The 25,352-nt window shown below is 43.3% G+C and overlaps 2 protein-coding genes across 8 annotated transcripts in view; one reads left to right on the forward strand and one right to left on the reverse strand.

The window, feature by feature from the left end:
• slf1 (SMC5-SMC6 complex localization factor 1) overlaps positions 1-2,046 on the forward strand; it is a 121,326-nt gene extending 119,280 nt beyond the window's left edge. For all 4 annotated transcript variants that reach the window (XM_060906945.1, XM_060906946.1, XM_060906947.1 and 1 more), the window contains exon 19: positions 1,425-2,046. In XM_060906945.1, coding sequence (XP_060762928.1) covers positions 1,425-1,921 — 497 coding nt within the window. In that variant the 3' untranslated portion in view covers positions 1,922-2,046. The remainder of the gene's footprint in view (positions 1-1,424) is intronic.
• Positions 2,047-7,549: 5,503 nt separating this feature from the next.
• The window catches only part of mctp1a (multiple C2 domains, transmembrane 1a), a 393,574-nt gene continuing 375,771 nt past the window's right edge, over positions 7,550-25,352 (reverse strand). For 3 of the 4 annotated variants that reach the window (XM_060906951.1, XM_060906950.1, XM_060906953.1), the window contains 4 exons: positions 21,255-21,364; positions 20,433-20,542; positions 19,865-19,962; positions 7,550-9,382 (listed from right to left, as the gene is read on the reverse strand). In XM_060906951.1, coding sequence (XP_060762934.1) covers positions 9,311-9,382; positions 19,865-19,962; positions 20,433-20,542; positions 21,255-21,364 — 390 coding nt within the window. In that variant the 3' untranslated portion in view covers positions 7,550-9,310. Of the gene's footprint in view, positions 9,383-19,864; positions 19,963-20,432; positions 20,543-21,254; positions 21,365-25,352 lie in introns of those variants that run through there. The other variant, XM_060906952.1, reaches the window with a different exon arrangement.

The raw sequence follows: 25,352 nt of genomic DNA on the forward strand, positions 1-25,352 counted from the left end.
GGATATTGTTTATATCTGGTTTTACCTTCCATTTGTGGATGCAGTCATGAACTGTTTTCACAGACAATGGTTTCTGAAGTGTTCCTGAGCCCATACAGTGATTTCCACTACAGACACGTGTCTGCTTTTAATGCAGTGTCGCCTGAGGGCCTGAAAATCACAGCCATCCAATGTCAGTTTTCAGCCTTGTCTCTTGCATACAGAGATTTCTCCAGATTCTCTGAACCTTTTAATGATATTATGGACCATAGATGATGTGATCCCCAAATTCTTTACAATTTTACATTGAGGAACGTTATTCTTAAATTGTTGCCCTGTCTTTCACAGAGCGCTGAACCCCTCCCCATCTTTACTTCTGAGAGACTCCGCCTCTCTGGGATGCTCTTTTTATACCCAGTCATCTTACTGACCTGTTGCCAATTAACCAAATTAGGGGTTTTTTTAGCATTACACAACTTTCTCAGTCTTTTGTTGCCCCGTCCCAACTTTTCTGAAGTGTTGCTGATAGCAAATTCAAAATGAGCAAATATTTTTCAAAAAGCAATAAAATTTCTCAGTTGTAATATTTGATATGTTGTCTTTGTACTATTTTTAATGTAATGTAGGGTTTCCATGATTTGCAAATTATCACATTTGTTTTATTTATGTTTTACAGTACAAGTTGAGGTATTGTGGGGTTCCCTCCCCCAGGTCCATGACCATGTTTCTTGTTAACACTACCATATTTGTGAGTTTTATGTAATCCTGTGCTGTCCTCCTACTGGTGGCTTTTCTATGAATGTTGTACTACAAAATCGGACGGTACCTGGATTACGATGGAAAACTCCATTTCTTTTGATTTGCTGCTCAGTGTTTTGGACAGATAATACCAGAAACTGAATACAGCTGCTCATGCTGTTGATGTTTTACTGTTAACAGAAGGAAACGGTGGCACCACCTCACAACCTGCTCCTTCCATGGGTCATGCCATGTGATCAGAAACTAGGGTACGAGTAGTTCTGGGTTTGACATGGTAAACATGCTGTGTCGGATTACCCTGTGATCAAAATGTGCTTTTAGAGAGACAGTAGCTTAGCTTGTCGTCGTACAGTTCCTGTTCTTATCCTCCTCTTCTCTTTCTGTCCAATGATGAGTAAATATTTTTGGTATGTGGAGTGTTTCTTGAACCAGAAATGATATTGATTCGTTTAAAAACCCCAACATCATGTCCGTGACACTCCTGTGCTCAGAATGGTCCATCAACCGAATAATATCTGCCCAGCTGTGGTCCTATGATGGTCCCTTTCCTTTAGATGTTGCCAACAAAATGGCTAAAGGTACCAGATACATGTACCTTTAAAAAAAAAAAAGTTTATCACCATCTTTAAAGCACTACTGCAGACGTGTGCTTTCCATTAAACCCTAACCTGTTCTATGTTCTGTAGGTTCTGCACTGTTGCAGTTGCGTGATTGTTCTGGTCACACTCCGTTGGACCTGGTCTCCTGTGCAGCTCTGCGTGAGGAGCTCGTACGCTGTGCTGAAGAAGGAGACGCCGTTCTGAAGGTCCAGAGCGCTGAGGTGTGCGACGTGAACTTTGTGGAGACCTGCTCATGTCTCCTCAGCTGCCTCCTTCTCACCTATTTAGTGGAGCAGCACATCCCCTCGTATGAAACTGTAGAGCCGGTGCTGGAGCTCAGTCCCTCTACAGCACAGACGCTGCTTACCCTGAACCCGGAGACAGTGAGCTCACACTGGGGACACTCTCCAGCAGGAGACCTGGCCAATGATCTGAGGACTCTGATGAGTATGGAACAGTATGTGCTGCAGTTGAGTCCTGCACTGATGCACTGCCATGGGACACACACCAGTCTGCTCATCCAGCTGCTGAAGGACCTGCAGGCCGAGGGGACGGCTCTGCTCAACGGCGAGGCTCAACCGTGACGAGCAAAGAGCTAGTTCTTGTTAATTTGTTGATTGGACCAAGGGATGTACTTTCCATTCTGACCTTGAATGTTTTTCATCCAATACGTTTTTCTTTCATTAAATAAACACTTTTTGCACTTTTTTGCCACATGCCAAGGCAAGTTTATTTATATAGCACATTTCATACACAATGGCAGTTCAATGTGCTTTACAGAAGTAAAAACAAAAACAGTAAACAATAGAGAAATAAAATTACATAAAATAATTTTATTTTTATTCTAAAACAATTAAAAGAATTAAAAGAAAATAATAAGAATTAAACAATAGTAGAAATAAAATAATAAAATGAAGTAGAAGTTCAAATAGGAGGAGAAAAAAAAGAAACCAGCAGAATAGAATAAAGAATAAAATAGAATAAAGTTAAAATTAAAGTAAATTTAAAACATGCAGAGAAAGTAAAGATTATAAAAATGTAAAGAAGACAATATTAATTATTTAACAGTTAATGCCAAGTTAATAGTGATGCTCTGAAGCAAAGTTACAAAGTGAATCTCGATATTTCTGTACATTTACAAGCAGAACAGGACAACAGGCTGCAGTAAATGTTAAATAAATATAAACACAAATCCACTAAAGTTTTCAGAGGAAATCTTTACCTTTTAATGAACAGGGATTCGAAGAAACACCTGATCACATTCATATCCCAGATTTCCAAACACCCTACAGCATTAAACACAAATACTCCAGGACCATGACTGACTACATTATTAGTTATTTAATATATTGATATATTACATAGGGGGCGGCATGGTGGTGTAGTGGTTAGCGCTGTCGCCTCACAGCAAGAAGGTCCTGGGTTCGAGCCCCGGGGCCGGCGAGGGCCTTTCTGTGCGGAGTTTGCTTGTTCTCCCCGTGTCCGCGTGGGTTTCCTCCGGGTGCTCCGGTTTCCCCCACAGTCCAAAGACATGCAGGTTAGGTTAACTGGTGACTCTAAATTGACCGTAGGTGAGAATGTGAGTGTGAATGGTTGTCTGTGTCTATGTGTCAGCCCTGTGATGACCTGGCGACTTGTCCAGGGTGTACCCCGCCTTTCGCCCGTAGTCAGCTGGGATAGGCTCCAGCTTGCCTGCGACCCTGTAGAAGGATAAAGCGGCTAGAGATAATGAGATGAGATATTACATAGATTACATCTGCATCATCATTTAATAATTTAACCATCAGGGATGGTGATCTGGACCCCTTCTGGTGCGCATGCACGCGCACACGCGCCTTCCAAGAAGTAGTGAAGTGAGATTTGAGGTAGTATTTTGTAATAAATACTGCTGTGATGGAGCTCTCTTGTTCTGTAACCTTGCTGAGTCGGTGCTGATCGCATATTCACACGGAGCCCTGGTGCTTCTTCGGTGTTGATGGAACCACAGTTACATGAATAGCTAGCTTTCTATTTCACCCCTCCTGTCAGGGCCATTGAGAATCATCTGGAAAACTTGTGCTGCAATGTCAGAAGGAATTAGGACTAACTGGAAAGGGTTTCCAAGATGGCTGCTACACTCAGCCACCTGAAGTTGTCGAACTTTGAGATGATGTACAGTGATGCTCAGATACACAGAGTATCAACACTGAATTCTGGGAGTAGTTTGTCTCTCAGTGATGCCCTGTGGCATTTTGGGTAACCGTAGGCCGTAGTGGTGATGTCCATTACCCACCCAGTAGACCCAGTGTCTTTTCTTTGTGGAAGATGAATAGTTAATCAGGGGTATCAATCAGCTACCTAAGGTATAAAGCAGTAAAATGGCTAATGTATTGCCAGTACGTAATGTAACGTAACGTAACGCGGCACATCCCAAGTTCTGACTAGAACATCACTGCATGTGTATTCAGCATCACCAGGACATCTGGCGAGACCACCAGCAATGTGATCGACATGAACAATGGCCATGTGGTCTGGGAGCTTGGACATGGTTGGGCTTTCTGTCCAAATCCTTCTTTAAAGCTCAATAAAATCATTGCACTGAGGCACAGTGAATTCAGCGATGTGTAAACCGTATAAAATACACTCGCCAACACAGGAGAGGTGACTTACTGAAGGTCTCAGCATACATGTGCACAAAGTTGTAACTTGGTCACTCATGCTTAATGTTAAAGCCATGATTTTGTGCACTGGTGCAGAAGAGTACAATACGAACGGTTTCCCCAGTAGTACATCGTCCAGTTTAACGTCTAGTAACCTATTTGAGAATTTTAGCAAAAGGGTTTTATATGTTTTTATAATTTATTTGTTCCATTTGTATAACAGAATTATTATAATAGTGTTTTGCTTATACTATATAAGTGGTATAAGGTCATTTATGAGCCCTGTGATGACCTGGCGACTTGTCCAGGGTGTACCCCGCCTTTCGCCCGTAGTCAGCTGGGATAGGCTCCAGCTTGCCTGCGACCCTGTAGAAGGATAAAGCGGCTAGAGATAATGAGATGAGATGAGGTCATTTATGAATATGATACATTATTATACATACAGGACACTTATTCCGTGGAATAAAAATGTGTTCTATTCCCTTCTAGCGGGTTTCATTCATTTGGTTTGATAGCATGCAATATTGTTAGCATATCGCTTATGCCCAGGTCAGACGGCAGGCTGCAACTAGTTTTCATCTACTTGCGTCTACCTGATGATAAAATCGCAGGTTGACTCATGACGATGCAGAATGTTGTAGAGGGCCTTTACCGGCGAGTGGCCTAGTGGTTAGCGTGTCCGTCTCTCGATCAGTTCTACTCACGGTCGGGTCATACCAAAGACCATCATAAAAATGGTACCTACTGCCGTCTGGCAAGGCACGCTGCAATACAGATGCGAGTGGGGAGTCAAACTCTCGTGGTTACCAGAGGACTCACCCCCCACTGTAACGCTAGCTGTATAATAGGCGAGAGGCCGAGGGCTATGGAAACGGAGATCGGCGCCTCCCTATGCGCCACATGGCGTGGGAAGGACTTTGATGGATGATTTGATGTAGAGGGTCTTTAGTTGATGCAGGTTGACACAAGTGCAAATAGTAGGTTGATGCATGTAGAGGCAGGCGGTCGTGCAACACTTGAGTGACCAATCGCAGGCTGAAGCAGGTAGTGGCAGCTGGGTGCAGGCTGACACAGGGGAAGACAAGTATTTAGAGATGGCTGCGATGCATCGCAGGTAGACGCAGACTGCACCTGCAAATAGTTTTAAGCAGTCTTATGGCCTTATATTTTTAAAAGGTTTTCTGTGTGCTGCGTCTGTTTCCGACTGGTTGCGTCCTGTCGCAACAGCTTAAAACTCTGCGTCTCGCAATACATCTGACCACAACAAAGGATTTGACACAAAGCGCCTGCGTCCTCCTGCGATCGGTCGCCACCCGACCGGTCACAGCATGCGTTTTTCTGCCATCTGACCTGGGCATTATCTTACATGTATTACGTCACTCTACCCAATGGAGAATGAGCATTGGATATGGTTTACGATATTGCATGGTTGTCAAGACAACATGACGTCACATGTCGGAGCTGATGTGAATATCCAATGAGAGAGTTTTCTGCTCTGCATGTGCAGAAGCATTTCTTTGTTCGCCGGGAAACAGAAAGACGTGCTGAACATCCAAAAGGCTACTAAGCCTTCATTAGATATTCTTCAGGCATGTTTAGAAGAGAAAAACATACCAACAGACATCAAAAAGCTGGAAAAGAGTGTATAATAATAATAATATTGGCTGGCTTTTTTCGTGGTATATTAGATATATTCCATTCAGCTAGCATGATATTGAACAAGTCGAAGATGACCGCAAGTTGGCCTAGTGGTTAGTGTGTCCGCCTCTCGACTGGGAGATCGTGAGTTCTACTTGCGGTGGGATCATACCAAAGACCATCATAAAAATGGTACTTACTGCCGTCTGGCAAGGCACGCTACAATACAGATGTGAGTGGGGAGTCAAACTCTCGTGGTTACCAGAGAACTAGCCCCCCCCACTGTAACCCTAGCTGTATAGGCTATCGAAACAGAGATTGGCGCCGCCCAATACGCCTTGAAGAGTTGGTTAGTACTGGGACAGGAGACTCCCTGGGAAGACCAGATTCTGGCGTGAGAGGGACTTTGATTATTTAATTGTCTTGTGATTCATAATTGTCACAGGTTTACTCAACACTGCCAACATTTATTTCCTAAATCAGCCTGAGGACTGTGGCCTCTACAGCCTCCATCTGCACTTATTTCTCCATACCATAGCTTGTACTACAGGTCTGCTGTGTGAACCTTTAATTCAACCCCGTACCACGTCCTCCTGTGTGGTACGCTCTGCTGTCCCATGCTAAATAGACCCCACACAGGATGGGACTTATATGATGCTGGACAGAGATAGATCAGGCTCATCTGTGTGCCAGGTGGGGTTCAGGGTTCAGACCCTTTCGCTCTATTGATCCCATTACCGCCCTTTGGGTCAAGACCAAAAAAAAGCCCAGATCCCTATGAAGAACGGCTCATTTCCTTGATGCCGGGTCTTTTCAACTACGTTGCATGTTCTAGAGGTGACGAGAGATTGGTAGAGCAGGGCGGAACATTAGAGGCAGGATTAGAGCTAAACCCGAGACGTGCAAAGATAGCCTGCACCTGACAGCACAAGAGCAATGGTAGGTCTCATTAATAACAAACCCGAGTGTTCCTGCCCTCTTTTCTCATGTAGCGGTAATTATTAGCGTCTGGCTGTGCTGTTATTTGTAGCGAGGTGCAGCGTGCGATGTTCCGTGCTCATATTGAATAACAGCAGGGATCAGACAGCGGAGGGACGGCCAGACTAATAAATGATTAGGGTAGGGGAGCACAGTGGCTCAGAGCACAGGGGAGGCCCCTCTGGCCCCTTCGCATGAAACGAGCAGCCCCTCGATCACTCAGTGAGTGGGTGATATGTACATGTTTGCATCAAAGCCTGATTTCTTTGGTAGGAAGCAGAGGCCCAGCTGGAGTGGAGCGCGCATGCAGCAAATCCGGCAGCACAGTGGGACGATTAATGGTGGCTGAAGGAATCCGAGATGACCGATTAGACACACATTTTTGCGTCGAGAAACGCCTTGTACACACCTGTATTTTATTCGACTGCAGACCCACCGCAAAGAATCGGAGGAAGTAACTTCCCTACATCTAAATAGCACAACACCTTGTACACCATGTCATCTGTTCAGCTTTGGATCTGAAATCACCTCCGACTTTCTCTCCTTTCAATGCACTGTCGAGTCGTACGCACCCCCCCTCCCGAGTGACGACCAGTACAAAAGCAAGAGATGATAAAAATATTTAATAATCTTCATGTCTCTTTCTTAAAATTAACAGACATTCATCTGAGGCAGTTACTGAAATATTTGAGCAGTGCTCTCTCTCTCGCATTCCACCTTCACTTGCATCTCATCCAACCACTGGGAGCTTAGTGATGATGGAACAGGCGCAAATACAATATCTCTAACTATCTTTAAGGGAAATAACACATTTAGAGCTATACATCATAAACATCTTACCATTTACAAGCATATTATGTTATTATTATATTTACATGAATTAAAAACTTAAATAAACAGATTTAAAATTCAGTGCAAATAAAAGTGCATCCCCCCCCCCCCCCCCCCCCCCCCCCCTTATGGAAATGTTACATTCGACATTGATAATGTTAAAAAGTTCCACTTTGGTTTGCTTGCAAACGTAGATTATATGCATTATGAAAAAAGAAACCAGTTCCTGGATGGGAGATGCACAAGCCACATGATACGTCTACGGAACAATTAAAAGAAAGTTGAACAGCACGTACACATTCAGGCTTAGAAAAGTCCTCCCTTTCAGCAGTTTCCAAACATTTCTTCTTCTTCTTCTTCGAGAGTGTTCTTTTTTTTTTTTTAAATAATAGAGATCACTTCGGTACCATCAGTGTCTTGGTCAATGGGGAGTGTGTTGTCTTTGTAAAGAAATGCTTTCAGAGAAATCAGTGGGCTTTCCATATGACAGATGTGCTGATAGAAAAGCATGAATATAAGGGAGGGTTTTTTTGGGGGGTTCTTTTTTGAGAAAAAAAAAAAAAAACTCTTCATGGAAGGACCGAAGCCTCCTCTGATGGCGCTGTGATCTTTCAACACTTTCTCAGTAGAGATCTCTCAGGAGGTTCAGGCTGTGACCTCTCACTCAACCGAATGGATGAAGGAGAGGAAAAAGCATGGCGTGCCAAATTCAGAAAGGGATGACTGGAAGAGGTTCAGAAAAAAAAGGGCATGCTACGCCCTCTTGGTCCTCTTCCCTCCACAGCAGTGGTGGTAAACTCCTGCCCTCTGCCGCACCCCTGCCAAGTCCCTGAAGCAGCTTGTCACACACTATTGACATTTTCAAGAAAGCTATTCCCTACAATGAAGACACCCACAAAGCTGCCCTCTAAGTTTGGCTGCCTGTCCTCATTTTTGGAAACTGAATCTACAGTAAACAGTGGAAAAGAGATGCGTTTGTAACTTGATTAGCGCTGTGCACCTGCTATGCACCCTCCATTCTACCCACAGTGACATCCGTATTAACAGGGTGGCACCTCGTGGCGACCCGGACACACTGCAGTGCGGCTCGAGAGAGGCAGGGAGAAGATTTAGTGCGGGCTAGTGTTCAGTAACCAAAATGGATTTTGTCACCAAAACTAATATGCCTCTTGTAAACATGCCAGTCTTTTTTACCGCAAATACACCGAGCATGCATCATTCATCCTCTTAAAATAACACGATTACCTCAAACAAATATCCCAGATGAATAAATACTGGCTCTCGGACCAGGCAGTTGTTCCCCCCCAAACACTTTAGTTGAAGCTATAAATCGAACTGTAAAGAGGCTTAGCTGACAACTCTAATAACTGCTCTGGAGGACGTCGGGTTTCAGCGCACTACCTTACCACATTGTGGAAATTACAGGGTGCAAACTGCAACCTAACCATCATATTTCCCCTCCAAGATAGAGACGTGATGTGCCACTGTGGCTGGCGGTGTTATCAGCTGATCCTGCTATTTGTGGCTGAAGCCGTTCCCTGTCTCTGGTCTCCCTCTGCTGCGCTGGAAGGACACCTTGGCTTTTAGAGCCATCTGCCTGATGCCAGCCAGTGACAAATAGCTCCTGCCGTACGACTCTAAAAGGGGTCAAGAGTTTTTCACACTCTCCTCTGCACTAAAAGTAAACAAGTATGGCGGAAACCCTCATGGTAATAATTAAAAGTGCTCCTCTATTTTCACATTCACCATTTGTGCTCCTCTGTCGAGACAGAGGATTAGAGAGAGAGAGAGAAAGAGAGAGAGAGAGAGAGGAAGAACACCTAGCCGGTCCAAATCAGTGCCGGTCCGTGGCATGCTAAGTCTGAGTCCATGGGAGAAGGAAGAGAGCTATCCTGGGTTATTTTTCTTTCTCTTATTTGGGCTGTGACTTGGATCCAGTTTCAGCTCTTGGTACTGCACCTGTTAAAACACACACACACACACACACACACAGAATCAGGTGGGCAGTGTTAAGAATGCATTGATAGCGAGGCTGTGTGGGTGAGAAGCTTCTGAAAAGCAAACAGCACTGAGGTCATGGAGATGGGAAAGAACATCCAAGAGCTTCCAATCACTTTCTTCTCATACGCAGAACTTCCTACGCAGAGCGTTATTACTAACGATGCCGTTTCATTTCTGTGTCCGTTTCTTAGCCATAAAATCTTCAAAGTGTTTTTTACATAGTAATCACATCACCAGACACAAACAGCACCGTTATAATTCACAGAGATGGAGCAAATCCCACCGGAGCTCCTATACAAGGTCTGAATCAAAGAGGTCTGGGAAAGAGCACGTTCAAGATTTCCTCCCCGGCTTACATTTACCCTGCTCACGATTTCATTTTAATCTCCTCTCTTGGCCTGCAAGGCTGGTGACACCGAAGCGGACTTAATCCACATATTGTGCAACCTTTTTCACTCTAATCTCCTTTCATCAGCGGACACAGGAAAGATAGCTTACTTCATTAGGCACAGATCCTCTGCAAACAAAGTGTGTCACTTGGTGACAGTCTCTACCTGGGCCAGAGAGTGAGGCGGGAACGCACCCTGGGATGGGATACCCGAACGTCAAGGACGTAGGAGCTCATCTGGCCTGCCATCAAAACAACCATGACGACCAGAACATCAAACAGAACGGAAATGTGACAATGTGAGAGAGGACCAACCTCCACGACAATTTGTTTACAACAGGAAAATCAACAAAAGACTACATTTTGTTTCCAACAGAAGATCGACCCAAAACATCGATCAGAACTGAATTTGCATGATAAATGAGAGGAGATACAATTCTAGTCAGAAGAAAATGTGTTAAGTTGAACTAATTATTAAAGGAGAACTGAAGGCAAATTTTTTATCATCAAAATTCTATTTCTCAATTTATTAAATATCGGAATGCATTTTTGATCGCTATTTTGTCGCTGCTATAGCAAGTTATGAGTGTTTGAAATATGCTCTGTAATATATCAGTCCATATGTCAAAGCAATGGCCGTAAACGAGATGCGTTGAGACCTGTGCGAGACATCGTAGGACGGAAGTAAAACGTACAGCAGAAATCAAAGTGACGACATCTGCCAACGTTGTCAAAAGACGCGCGCGCCCTCTTTCGAATGCTGACGTCATCAAGCCGGAAGTTTTGTTTGTTTTGATAGCGATCAGGAAAGTTTGAAAAAAGTAGGCAGTAATCGTCATTTAAACTCGTTTTTGTGCAATATTTCGTTTGGAAAACAGTTTTCAAAATGGCGGCGCTGACACTTGACATTTCCAAGTCTCGTACAAGTCTCGTGAAGATCGCGCGGATAAGCGACGCCTGCCGTGGACCAAACGAACTAAATTCAACACGGCTAAAAACCGAACTGGCCGATAAGTATAATATTTAATTGCAATTAGTTGCCAATACGAGTCACGATATAAGGTTACTAAAACCGAAAACGTAATTGAATAACACGTTAATTAAGAAATAAAGCAAGTTTAAAAATGACTTCAGTTCTCCTTTAATTTGTCAGGAAAAAATCGACAATACAATGACCAAGTGTTGTGCAGAAGGTTGAGTTCTTTCAAACAAAACAATCAGAACTGAAATCCATTGAGGACTGAGGGACAAGACACGATTTAACTAAAAATAAACAAAGTGGTAAACAAACTGTTTACAACAAGAAAATCAACCAACAAACAACCAAGTTTTGTTCCTCAAGGGAAGATCTACCCAAAACATTGATCAGAACTGAAATTGGGTCAGAAATGAGAGAGGAGATACAATTTTAATGAGAGGCCTGGAAAAGTCGTTAATTTGGCCCAATTACGAACTCGTTAGCAAAAAATTTGACAAAACAACGACCAAGTTTTGTGCGGAGTGATTTCTTTCAAGCACAACAATCAGAAAGGAAATCCGTGGATAATTGATGGAGGAGATACGATTTAACTGAATTGTGGATGACGGACGGACAACAGACGCCATGCCATGGCAACAGATCATCGGACTTATGGCCAGATGAGCTAAGTAGCTCATTCCAGGGAACCGTTCTCACACACACAGGGGCAATTTAGCACATCCAGCTCCACCTCCTGTCATGTTTTTGGAGGTGGGAGACAACTGGAGAACCTGGAGGAAATCAACATGGACATGGAGAGAACATGCCAAACTCCACACAGACAGACAGACAGACAGACAGACAGTAACCCAAGCTCAGGATCAAACTGGGATCCTTTCCGGAGCTGAGTATTGGCAATGCGAACCTCTGTGCCACTGCCAAATGTAAGTAAAAGGTATGCTCAGATAAATTAGGAGCAGAATTTATAATCCTCTTAACGAAATAATTAATAAAAGCAAAAATGTTTCACATAAATATTTATTAACCTCCTTTAAGCTTTAAATATACATAATTTTTTTAAACAAAAAGGTAATTCATTCTTTCTCCAGTGCAGTGAAAGTCCGGTCTTGTCTCTGATAAACACAGCTACACTCCAGATGTCGTGGACACGGATTGGGTGGGAAAACGCTGGTGAATTCCTTTAATCTCATGTACAGCGAGTGAAATTAATGGATGACTTGCCAAACTAGGAGTAAGAAGAAATTCCAGACAGACCGAAAGAAAAAAAGGAACTGCACCGTGTGCTCAGTGGTGCTGAAAGAAGACAGACGTCATGCGCTTTGGTCACCGATGAACAGGCAATTATAGTGCTGGTTTTCATGTTGCAGTCGTGCGAAAACATCAGCCATGCTGCTGGGTCATGAAGCATCTGACGTCATTCCTGGTGTCTCCCAGAGAGATCTATAGTTTATCTACTGCCGACTCAATACAATCATGAATCACTCGTGCTGGGAGACACGATCTATTTGAAGACAATCTCAGTTAGAGATGGAGAACTCGTCTATCCTCCATCCATCTTGCAGAATGGCAAGTAAACAAAACAAACCTCCACAACATCACAAGCTGACATCTGAGGAGGCTGTTATCATGTATATGATTAAAGTATTGTTATTAAAGCACACATGAAGCAATCTCACTGATTGTTTAAAAATACCTGGGCCTCAACTTCTGACCCAGTTCTGAACAGACTAAACTAGAGATCGTGATCCGTAGGTGCTAAAGAAGGCAACTGGACTTGCTTGAAATCCTTGAAGACGTTTTACCTCCCATCCGAACAGCTTCTTCAGTTCTGTCTGACTAGTGAGGAGTCCCAGGTATTTATCCTCCAGTGGACCAAAAGCAAACCTCAGGAGAGTTGTTGAGATCAGTGTGGGTCGTTGACCCTTTCAGCCATCGTGTAGGTGTTAGGGTCACCGGAGGCCGGGTGTGAACGGTGTTAGCAGCCTAGAAGGTGACCCTACCACCTACACGATGGCTGAAAGGGTCAATGACCCATGTGACCTCAACGACTCTCCTTAGGGTTGCTTTTGGTCCACTGGAGGATAAATACCTGGAACTCCCCACTAGTCAGACAGAATCGAAGAAGCCTTTCGGATGAGAGGTAAAACATCTTCAAGGATTTCAAGCAAGTCCAGCTGCCTTCTTTAGCACCTACCATATGGATGGCCCTGGATGACTGAGAACCTTCACAGACATAGAGATCATGATGACCAGAATAGAGGAAGGACACACCCTTTCCAAAGAGCTGCATGAAAAGCTTACAGGATCATTATATTTTGATCTCACTTCCTGGATCTGCAGCCGACTTTGGAAACCTTCCTGAACTAAGTAAACAAAAGTTTGCACGTCTACGTGACAGGATACACATCAATGTTTGTGAACCTAATGGAAGAAAAGAAGTGGGTGATGAAAACAACAATAAAGTGCTATCAAAAAAGTCCTTCAGAAAAAGCGGCTGCCACGGAGATGTTCTGCGCGTTACAGGTTCCATTACAGTTAACGGGTGACAGCTCTGCCATCTTAATTGGAGCAACATGCATTCACCCTTTTAATGATGGAGAGCTGTCCCGCCGAATAGAACGTGCTCTCGGAGAGAAGAGCGGAGACAAGAAGAACAGACTGGGAGGAAAAGACGTTTCTGTAAGGAAGAAGAGTCAAATCAGTATGGCGGGATAGCAATTTGGAGAAAGTGGCTGGCACAAAGCAAACATCCATGGGAGAAGACCTTGAGCCGCTCAAAGGCTGCTCCACCCTCAATCCTCTCCCCATGCTGACAGCAGCACGCTTTGAAGTGTGTGCGTACAGAGGTGGCGCCATGTACGCGAGTGCTTCGTTTAGCGGTGTCTCAGGCACCGTCCCGGGACACAATGATGCCGAACGTGCCATCGCCTGCCCTGCTGCTGAGCAGGGATCGGGATTTGAAGCCACAGAGGTGGCAGGCAAATATAAATAAGTAAATGAAAGCAGAACATTTTAATGATACTATGCTATGCTCTTTATACAGGAAGATAGAGTGGGGGCAGGCATGGGGGGTGGATCTTCCCTGCTTCATCTCCAGTGACACCTAACCTAGCATTAGGGCTATTAAACGCGCTCCTAAAAAAGGCACAGACGCTCACAGATGAGAGATATCTATTGTCAAGAGAAAGCGACACGTGCAAGCGTAGAGAAACTTTCGTTTTCTGTAGTTTTGGGATGCGCACTAATTGCTAGATGCTTGTACTGCTGATATACACAGATGAGAGCGCCAAGACTAAAGCCACAGAATATGAGACCTCTAAAATAGTCTGGAACGTTTCTGTAAATAGTGCTAGTCCCTTTCTTTTGCTTCCCTACAAAAGAAGATCCTTATTTAGGTGATGAATCGGCTTCACGCCGGAACACTGTGTATGTCTTTTCATTTGCATACACCATAATGGCATTCTCACGTGCTAATTGCTCGCGTCCCACTTTACATTCCATGTCTTCATTGGCTAATAGTACCATAAAACATTCTAGTGATAGGACATGTCTCTAATACTAGGTTGCACATATTTAAATAAGCAACACGAGTTGGCCTCGTTTAAGGGACATAAAAGATTCCCTGGATCAGAGAGCTAGCTTACTCAGGCATGAAATCAAACCAATTCAAGCGAGGGTAATAGGTACACGGTAAAGCTTGTCTCGAGGCATATTGAATCGGAAGAAAATGCATAAGATAAAAAAAAGGTGTACTTAACAGGTAGCTACTGCGCAGCAGGTAGCAGATATAGGATTCCAGCAAAGACCCTGAAGCTCAGCATGGACCGGCTTTACGTTAAGGCCGAACTATATTTTTACATCCCTGGAGGGTTTTTTTTTTTTTTTTTTCTTTTTAATGAAAGTGCACTCGAAGCATGCTAGCTCACTATATAACTGCTAAGATTTTTCTTCAGGGGGTGAAATGCACACACTCAAACACACTGAGGTTATTCTGTATTCCCACAAAAACAGCGCTTGCTGATGGAGTGCATTATGATGCCCTTTATACAAAGAGTCATTAGTAGCTCATGAGTTCGGCTTGTTCTGAGGCTCCTCCAAATGATCTGTAAAGAGACGGGTGTCTGCAGGGCTGTCGCTGTCAAGGGATGGTGCGGGAGGTTTGGGTCACAATGGGGCCTCGAAAATGGTGCTTCATTTGTCATGTGCGCGAAACACTCGAGCCTGCTCCTGCCCGCAGGACACACCCTGATTCTGGGATGCTTAATTTAAGTCATTGATGTCCCTTAGCAGCGCAGAGTGCTGTCCCCCTTGGGCGCATGTAACCCAGAAAACAGAGGTGAGGTGAGGAGACCTGTGCAAGCAGCTCGGAGAGATGCAGAGCGGAACGTTCCTGAATCGTGCCGCTTCACATTATGTACCTTCTCAACGCAACATGATACATGGCTTTTTTTTTTTTTTTTACGGACTAGCCGGAGGTCAACGTGCAACAACCTGGCACAGATTACCCCTGTGGTTAAGTCCTCCGAAGTCGCGCTGACCCTGCCTCATTAGCCAGCGTCTCCTCCAGGCCTTCCTACCTGCCGGAACCTTCTGGGCTCCAGGTGTTGTGGCTAGATGAACCTAAGGAGCTCATCCAGACCTCGTTTGGGCCGGGCCACGGAAAAGCCACGTGGGGGTGAGAGATTATGACCCTGTAAAGATCAAAGGCAGCCTGCCACCCAGGGTTCATCAAAGGCAAGCGATTGGTCCTGGATCAGAGCCGCACAACGCCCCGGCAGTCGACACCACAGGGCTTAGCTCACACTGAGGAAGCCAGATAACAAGCAGGGCCTGCGTTTACAAGCACAGGCTTTAATTGAAGTTAAACAGTGGCACCTTCCCTTACACAGTATGAGTGTTTATATGAAGCAGGCTGCATGACACTGATCACACGCTTAATATAGAGGCAGAGTGGAAGAGGATTACTTTACTTTACTCTAATGGCTTACAATAACAAAGCATGGCGAGTTACTACACAGCAAGAAGTCCATAAATCTGTGTATGGCAGCTGGTGCAGATTTCACTGATTTATATTAGATTTGAATGGCACAGACTCGCAGATCACACAGCCCATTAAGCCTAATTCACATTGCATTATAGAATTACATTTCATCAATAGACATGAGGTTTAACTGGCACAAAGTGACACAGTGTAAAGTTTAAGTGGAGTTTAACCCTTACATACTACAGTTAATGCTGGTCATATTAGGACTAATATGAGACAGATTTTTGTTTGTTTTTTTTTTAATCATTATAAATACAATTTATTTCCATAACAATTATTTTTTTAAAAATTAAATAATATATCTAAGTTCCTGAAAAGGCCGCACGGTGGTGTAGTGGTTAGTACTGTCACCTCACAACAAGAAGGTTCTGGGTTCGAACCTCACGGCTGACAGGGCCTTTCTGTGTGGAATTTGCATGTTCTCCCCGTGTCTGTGTGGGTTTCATCCGGGAGCTCCGGTTTCCCCTCACAGTCCAAAGACATACAGATGAGGTACAATACCCAGCCACTGGGGTTGTACACGCCAGTGCATACTTAGTGCCAGTCCCAAGTCCGGATAGATTAGGAGGGTCGGGTCAGGAAGGGCATCTGGTGTAAAAAGCTAGGCCAAATCAAATATGAAGAACAGATCCGCTGTGGTGACCCGTAACGGGAGCAGCTGAAAGAAGAAGAAGAAGAAGATCCGAGTTCCTGAAAAGGCTTTTGCAATACTTCGCTTCAGGTAATTTCTAGAGAGTGGCACCAATCTGTACGGAAGCCGAGAGAGGCCCTTCATATAACCCTTTTTTTATTCACCTTGTTATCCCGAGATAACGACATAATTAATTCAGGATGTCGAGAAAACAACACAACTAATTCGAGATCTCGAGAAAACAAAACCGTTATTCCGAGATAACGACACAATTAATTCAGGATCGCGAGAAAACAACACAACTAATTTGAGATCTCGAGAAAACAAAACCGTTATTTCGAGATCTCGAGAAAACAAAACAATTATTCCTTGATCTCGAGAAAACAAAACAATTATTTCATGATCTCGAGTAAACAGCTGAGAAATGGTTCATTCAGGTGCGCCAAGAGACTTGTGTGAGATATGCTGACTTTGGGGCTATTTCTCATTCTGTATAGACGCAACTTTGGTCATTAGAATGTCTGGAATAATCGATCACCTAATAAGGCAATATTTTGATCAGGGGTTGACACAGGGAGAGATTGCATTAAGTCTTTTAATAAGGGATCATTTCAAAATTAGTCCGCGGCACCTCTGCAGAAGACTCAGCTGTTTTCTCGAGATCACGGAATAATTGTTTTGTTTTCTCGAGATCTCGAATTAGTTGTGTTGTTTTCTCGACATCCTGAATTAATTATGTCGTTATCTCGGGATAACAAGGTGAATAAAAAAAGTTTATATGAAGGGCCTCTCTCGGCTTCCGTAAATCTGTTATCTGATACCAGAATAAAATGATGGCTCGGATATTAGAGAAAAAGAATGAACTTGATCCGATCCTGTAAGAATTGGAAAAGATTAGAATTGGGTTTGGAAAAGTTTTGGGTTTTTTTTCAAAAAGTTTTATTTTTTTGTTAGAGCTGATTTTTATTATATTTATACTTTATTATATTTGCAACGTGAGTGATTTCTGCCTCAAACCTACAGTTTTGTGTAAGCCCTGTTTTAGCTATGCATCTTTTGTACATATTTTTAAGTGCTTCAGCTGAAAAAAAAATTCAAGCATAGTGTTTTTAAAGAAAAAGATTCAATATCGGCTGAATATTAAATATAAACGTCGAGTGGGATTCAATATCAGCTGATGTTCAAGGTTTTAGTATCAGTATAGGTTTTGGAAAAGAAAAAGTGATATTGTGCCATGGATATCAGAGGGACACAGTTCGGTAAATTGACTCAAAAACCGATAACTGTTTGTGCTAACAGCTGATATTTGTTTTCAGTGCTAAATAAGGGCAAAATTAAATGTATAGCAAAACTATAAAAATAACTAGGGATTAACTGCATAGGAAGTCTGTACCTCAAACTTTCTCTGTATCCAAAAGTGTGTCCTACTTCTTCATACCAACAAAATGCAAGCTGTATTAGGGTTATTAGTTGCCCACAGGAGAACACTATGGATAATAACTTATCACAGTGTACTGGCTATTCTCCAGTGTGCAACGAAACTCCCAAAATAGTGCACTGTGTAATGAATAGGGTGGTGTTTAAGACATATATTTACATGGACAGTTATTTGATTATTTAAAGCTAGACGGCCCTTTGATTTCATAAAATCAGTGAAATTTAGTTCCCTCTGAAATCTGGTCATTGTGATATATATTTATTTCTCTAATATATCAAAAAAAAAATGGCCACTCTGTGGCTGGGAAGTTATTTAATTTGAGGGGATTAAAGCAAATAATGTGCATGAAATCGCTCGCTTCGTGCAGTCTAGCAATCAGAAGAAGTCCGTATGCGCTTGCGCAGGTTTACCTTCTTCTTCCCCTTCTTTTTCTTCTTCTTTTGGGTTTTACAGCAGCTGGCATCCAGTGTTGAATTACTGCCATCTACAGGTTTCCCTTTGAGCGTGCACTGACAGTTCCATCATTCTGTCGCTAAACGAACAGCTGATCACACCGAGGCGCTCGCTGACCGCCGATATTTATTAGTTTGGTCCTGCGTTTCCTTTCCTTCGTATATAGCATAATGCCTTTTCTTTACGCTTTCTGTTACTGTAGTCGGTGTATCACATTTCATTTCCACACTCACGTCCTCCATTTTTCTCTCCTGTTTCAAATTTGTATCCCACAATGCCTTGCATGAACAGGGAAAGCCCACCACGTGATGCATGATGTAGTATCTTGAACTGGGTCATGGTGAAGCAGGAAAAAATAGCGGAGAATTTAGGGCCACATGGTTTTAAATTCATTAATGGTTCTATTCAAAAAAACCCTACTAAAATCGGAAGTCTGTGATTCAAATTCAGTAGCTTTCGGTCCACTAAACAAAAATAATTAGGTGTCGGGGAAAAATCTTTTTATATGACCTAAACTTGAAAAATCTGAAAGGCCGTCTACCTTTAAATGGTCATGTAAACGGTACAGTACGGGAACTTAAATTGGATGCAAGAGGTTATTCGGGGCATTTATACTATTTTTATACTATACTTTTTATACCGGGCGGCACGGTGGTGTAGTGGTTAGCGCTGTCGCCTCACAGCAAGAAGGTCCTGGGTTCGAGCCCCGGGGCCGGCGAGGGCCTTTCTGTGCGGAGTTTGCATGTTCTCCCCGTGTCCGCGTGGGTTTCCTCCGGGTGCTCCGGTTTCCCCCACAGTCCAAAGACATGCAGGTTAGGTTAACTGGTGACTCTAAATTGACCGTAGGTGTGAATGTGAGTGTGAATGGTTGTCTGTGTCTATGTGTCAGCCCTGTGATGACCTGGCGACTTGTCCAGGGTGTACCCCGCCTCTCGCCCATAGTCAGCTGGGATAGGCTCCAGCTTGCCTGCGACCCTGTAGAAGGATAAAGCGGCTAGAGATAATGAGATGAGATGAGATGAGACTTTTTATACCTGCTTTTGTAAAAAGAACAGCTTGTATCATCTTTGGATCAAAACAGAGATTACTCAAACAAGGCAGTAAAACTTGTAATTTGCAACAATAAAAACTCCCAAATAAATAGCTTAACTACAAGCTACTTGGTTTAAAAAGTAGAGATGCTACCCACTTTGTCCACTGGACTTATAGATGAACTTCCTGCAGCTGCAGTTCAGGAACAGCTCACATATTTTATGTGGTCCAAGCCAAATAACACGCTGTTAAGCTCCAGGCAGTAAAACGCATTTTGATAGTTGACCAAAGCAAAGATAAAAGCAGGTGCTGGAAGGAAAGATGGGGTGAAAAGTGACTGGCCACTCCATTACATCAGTAAAGTGTGTGCTATGCAATTATCGATTGGAGAAAGTGCTTCACTTGGACCTACTCGAAGAAAGATGGGTAGATGGACAGATAGTAGGGTAGTTGCAGAAATGGAAGGTGCACCTACCACTTGCACATCGGAGGGCACTCTGGAGAGGAAGTCCAGCAGCTCGTTGTTGTCAATGGCGTATGGGTTTCGCAGCTTCTTCGTGAATTTATTCACCCCTGAAAGTTGGGCAGACACAGCAGCATTACACCTCAATGAGGCGGGACAAGTGCACTTCAGCGGTGTGTCAAAAGAGGCAGCCTACTACTCCAGCAACACAGGATCAAAAGGCTCTCTGAAACCCCATTTTCTAAGTAAAGATCAGCTGCTATTATACCCACAAGAGCACTGCTCTCTGGCCTTCGAGAGCTGCTGCTCAAGTCTGGAACAGTGACAAAGGAACACACAGACCATTAGCTACGAGGCTGTGTTTGGTCCCAGATCTTCTCTTCAACAGCCTCCCTGCTGTTTTGGTGCCAGAAGTGTACAGATGATAGACACAGGTTCATCTGCAACTCTATTGGAACTGCACTTCTGACTTATTCATGATATTTTACCAGGTACTTCATGCTGAATATGGGATTTAATTTAGTACACAGTTATTAATACACATTAAGGGTGACATCCTCAAGAGACATTCATGACTCACCCCAGGCCAGGATGATGTATCTGAGAGGAACGAAGTAAACTATAAGCATGGCCACACACAGCACCACTATGGCCAGCCAGCTGAGAAAAGGCACGGTCCAATTGAAAGTACTGGGAAAAGACACAAGAGCTCAGTCAGTTTCTTTACATCTGATGTTTATGTAAGGTTGCCAGATTGTGTCTCATATGTTGGAATACTGTTAATCTTTTGTGCTGTTGAATCTGATTCTGTTTAGCCACAGTTATATCTGGCCACTGTTTGGGATGTTAATTGGATTCAGTCTAATCTGGCAAAACTTAGCACAGGCATTCTCAAACTTTTTACAGAGAGCCCTTTAACTGTAAAAATCAAAATCAAAGATGGCCTTGGTAAATCGGATGGTTTTATTTAAAAAATAATAAAGAACTTTATTATATTGTACATAACAATAATATTATGTTCTTCAATATGCAATAATATACTGGATATTCAGTGAAGCCAGAACCTACAGAAACTTGTCATTATATTCCATTATTTATGGGCATACTAATGTGGATGGACTGTGATTTTCACGACTGTGAGAAAATTAGAAAATCTTGGACCTCCTTGTTATTCTTCACAGAGAACCACAGCCCTGGTGTACACTAAAACTAAAACTAACGATGGACTAAACTACAGAGCAAAGCGTTTCTTCCTGGAGAATTAAAATAAAATTAAAGCTGATTTAATCACTGTATTTGATGTACAAAGTTTTTAACTTTTCATGTTTCTTATCGAGCAAACACCCAAGACAGAATGTTTGTTGTGTGGTGAGATTAAAGAAAAAGAAAAGTGCCATCTCACTTTTTTATCCTCTCGCCATAGGAGGCCACTTCATCCAGAGCACTTTGCACACTGATGCAAACATCCTGAATGGCATACAACTTGTTCATGAATCCTTTTTTCTCTGAGTCCTGCAAGAAAGAGAGAGAGAGAGACAGAGAGAGACAAATAGATAGACAGAGTCAGACAGACAGATGGACAGAGAGAGAGAGAGAGAGAGACAGACAAACAAACAGAGACAGAAAGGTGGACAGAGAGACAGTTGGACAAACAAACAGGAGGACAGGATGGACAGAGAGACAGACAGAAGGATGGGCAGATACAGGCAGACAGACAGACAAACAGAGAGAGAGAGGGAGAGAGAGAGAAAGAGATGGATAGACAGAGTCAGATGGACAGAGAGAGAGAGACAGACAGACAGACAAACAGAGAGACAGAAAGGTGGACAGAGAGACAGTTGGACAAACAAACAGAAGGACAGGATGGACAGAGAGACAGACAGACAGACAGAGACAGGCAGACAGATAGACAAACAGAGAGAGAGAGACGGCGAGAGACAGAAAGAGATGGATAGACAGAATCAGACAGACAGATGGACAGAGAGAGAGAAAGACAAAGAGAGACAGAGAGATAGACAGAGTCAGACAGACAAAGAGACAGAAAGGGACAGACAGACAGATGGAAAGAGACAGAGACATAGAGAGAGAGAGACAGACAGACAGTCAGAAATAAAAACAGATGGACATGGTGGACAGACAGGGAAAGAGAGGCAGAGAGACAGATGGAGAGAGAGAGAGAGAGAGAGACAGACAGACAGACAAACAGAGAGACAGAAAGGTGGACAGAGAGACAGTTGGACAAACAAACAGAAGGACAGGATGGACAGAGAGACAGACAGACAGAGACAGGCAGACAGATAGACAAACAGAGAGAGAGAGAGAGGGTGAGAGACAAAGAGATGGATAGACAGAGTCAGACAGACAGATGGACAGAGAGAGAGAAAGACAAAGAGAGACAGAGAGATAGACAGAGTCAGACAGACAAAGAGACAGAAAGGGACAGACAGACAGATGGAAAGAGACAGAGACATAGAGAGAGAGACAGACAGACAGTCAGAAATAAAAACAGATGGACATGGTGGACAGACAGGGAGAGAGAGGCAGAGAGACAGATGGAGAGAGAGAGAGAGAGAGAGAGAGAGAGGTTGGGCATAAACATTTTTAGACCCTTAAGAACTAACCAGCCCAGAGCATCAAAGACTTGGAGAGCTCTCTGTCTCCACCTACTCAGAGTTCCTCATGCAGCTTATGTGAAATTGGCAAGTCACCTTGTTTTTATGGAACAAAGAATAAGTATCTCAGCCCTGACATTTCAAATGTAGATTGTATTGATCCTCTGCATTTGCTCTCTCCTTGTCCTTAAAAAGGGTAAGCCATGGTAGACTATTCACTCACGGTGACATCATTGTGCTCGTCCTCATCATCAACGACGTCATTTCAAGCATTAAATGTGGAACCGTTCAAGATTTGATGGTTGAGAAGAACTTTAAGAACTGTCCACTGGCACCCCAGTGCATGCCCCGGCCAAGACAAAGTCCGCTCTGGAGTTTTCGCCAGAGAGGAAGAACGGTCATGCAACAGTGAGGATAACATGAGGTTCAGGAAATGCAGTGATCAAGAGAACACAGACACAAAGGCTGCTTTAGTGTGTGAACATGCTGGGACATTCAAACACACACAGCTAGTGTGTGACATGCAGCATGGACGGCTAATCTGCATAAAGCTGACTTCTATCAGCAACTTTGGTTTCTTTGTTTTTTCAAGGAAATAATGCCTTTAAAATAATTTAGTACGATTCACAGTGTAGTGCTTTTACAAGCAAACATTGTTTCAATGTTACACCTTAAAGGAACAGTATTTCCATAATGAAATATGCTCTTATCTGAATTGAGACGAGCTGCTCTGTACCTCTCCAAGCTTTGCGCAACCTCCCAGTCAGTCAGACGCAGTCAGACGCGCTGTCACTCCTGTTAGCAATGTAGCTAGGCTCAGCATGGCCAATGGTATTTTTTGGGGCTGTAGTTAGATGCGACCAAACTCTTCCGCGTTTTTCCTGTTTACATAGGTTTATATGAGCAGTGATATGAAACAAGTTCAGTTACACAAATTGAAACGTGGCGATTTTCTATGCTATGGAAAGTCCGCACTATAATGACAGGCGTACTAACACCTTCTGCGCGCTTCGGCAGCGCATTGATATCTGAGCTCCGTATCAATGCGCTGCCGAAGCGCGCAGAAGGTGTTAGTACGCCTGTCATTATAGTGCGGACTTTCCATAGCATAGAAAATCGCCACGTTTCAATTTGTGTAACTGAACTTGTTTCATATCACTGCTCATATAAACCTATGTAAACAGGAAAAACGCGGAAGAGTTTGGTCGCATCTAACTACAGCCCCAAAAAATACCATTGGCCATACTGAGCCTAGCTACATTGCTAACAGGAGTGACAGCGCGTCTGACTGCGTCTGACTGACTGGGAGGTCGCGCAAAGCTCGGAGAGGTACGGAGCAGCTCGTCTCAATTCAGATAACAGCATATTTCATTATGGAAGTACGGTGGACTGTTCCTTTAAACTAGAGGTGAGCGCATTCCTGTTTTTTTTTTTTCCAAATCAAATGTGCTCAGCATGCGCAAAACGTCAATCCTTGCAGATCACATCAGGTTCCTCTCCTGTGAGCCAAGAACAAGAATCTGAGGTTATCATGAGCACAGACTCACCCAAACTGGACATCTGAAGATTAGAAAAAAAATAATAATAATAATAATTTGGTCACTTTCCAGTCTTCAGCCGTCCAGTTTGGGTGAGTGTGTGTCCATGTTAGCCTCAGATTCCTGTTCTTAGCTGAAAGGAGTGGAACCTGATGTGGTTTTCTGCTTTTGTAGCTTATCCACCTCAAGGTTTGATGTGTTGTGCGTTCTGAGATGCTTTTCTGCTCAACACAGTTGTAAAGAGTGATTATATGAGTTACTATATCCTTCCTGTCAGCTCAGACCAATCTGGCCATTTTCCTTTTATCTCTTTTATTAAGAAGGCGTTGGATTCCAGCCACAGTACTGTCGCTCACTGGATGTTTTTTGCTTTTCGCACCATTCTGTGTAAACTTGAGAAACGGTTGTGTGTGAAAACCCCAGGAGATCAGCAGTTTCTGAAATACTCAAATAAACCAGTCCATCTGGCACCAATAAACATGCCACGGTTAACGTCACAGAGATCACATTTTTCCCATTCTGATGCTGCCACTTGATTGGCTGATCAGGTAACTGCATGAATGTACAGGTGTTCCTATTAAAATGGACAGTGTGTGTATGTTCTCATGTTAATGATCGCAACCTTTTTTCTATATAATAAAGGTTAGAGTCAGTGCAATCATTTAGCTACACAACTCATTCCCTGATTTCAGGTCAAATTTGGCCAAGCTTGAGCACATACAGCCACTTTTGGCAGTGGCAAGTGTATTATCAGCCCAAAGTGGCCCAGTTTTAAATGGGAACCTAAAAAATTTAATAACATTTGAAATCCGTGCCGAAAATTTCCCTCACTAACATTGTGTGGCATTTCAGTTTTGGCCCTAAAGTTGTCCAGCTGTAAGCTCCAGTCTGAGATACGGTCTCATGAAGGCCGAGTTGTGATTGTTTTCTGGCAGTCAGGTCTGGCTGAGTTCATTTACGTTATTTCAGGGTGGTATGTGATCCAGATGAGGTGGTAAGTGTGGGCCATCATATTTTTGATCATATCAAGGATTAACTTTCAACATTAACCTCAATACATTTTGGTGACGTTTCATCTCGAGAGAAATTCAGATTGCAAATCAAGCAATGGCACAACGTTAGAGGACAAAATAGATGAGAGGAAAGTCACTCACATACACGCCGAGCGGATAACACAATAAAAAGTCATGTTCTCTATATCTTTTCACATCACTCAGTAACCACTGTCACATTACAGTCTATAAGTCAACCTGGTATTGGGGATCACTCTTATAATTCTACACATGTACAAATTTCACAGAGCACTAGAAATCACACTGGATTCGAACAATCCTCAGACTCTCATATACA

The sequence above is a fragment of the Neoarius graeffei genome, chromosome 24 (genome assembly GCF_027579695.1).
Source record: "Neoarius graeffei isolate fNeoGra1 chromosome 24, fNeoGra1.pri, whole genome shotgun sequence".
In the NCBI taxonomy this organism is placed as follows: Eukaryota; Metazoa; Chordata; class Actinopteri; order Siluriformes; family Ariidae; genus Neoarius; species Neoarius graeffei.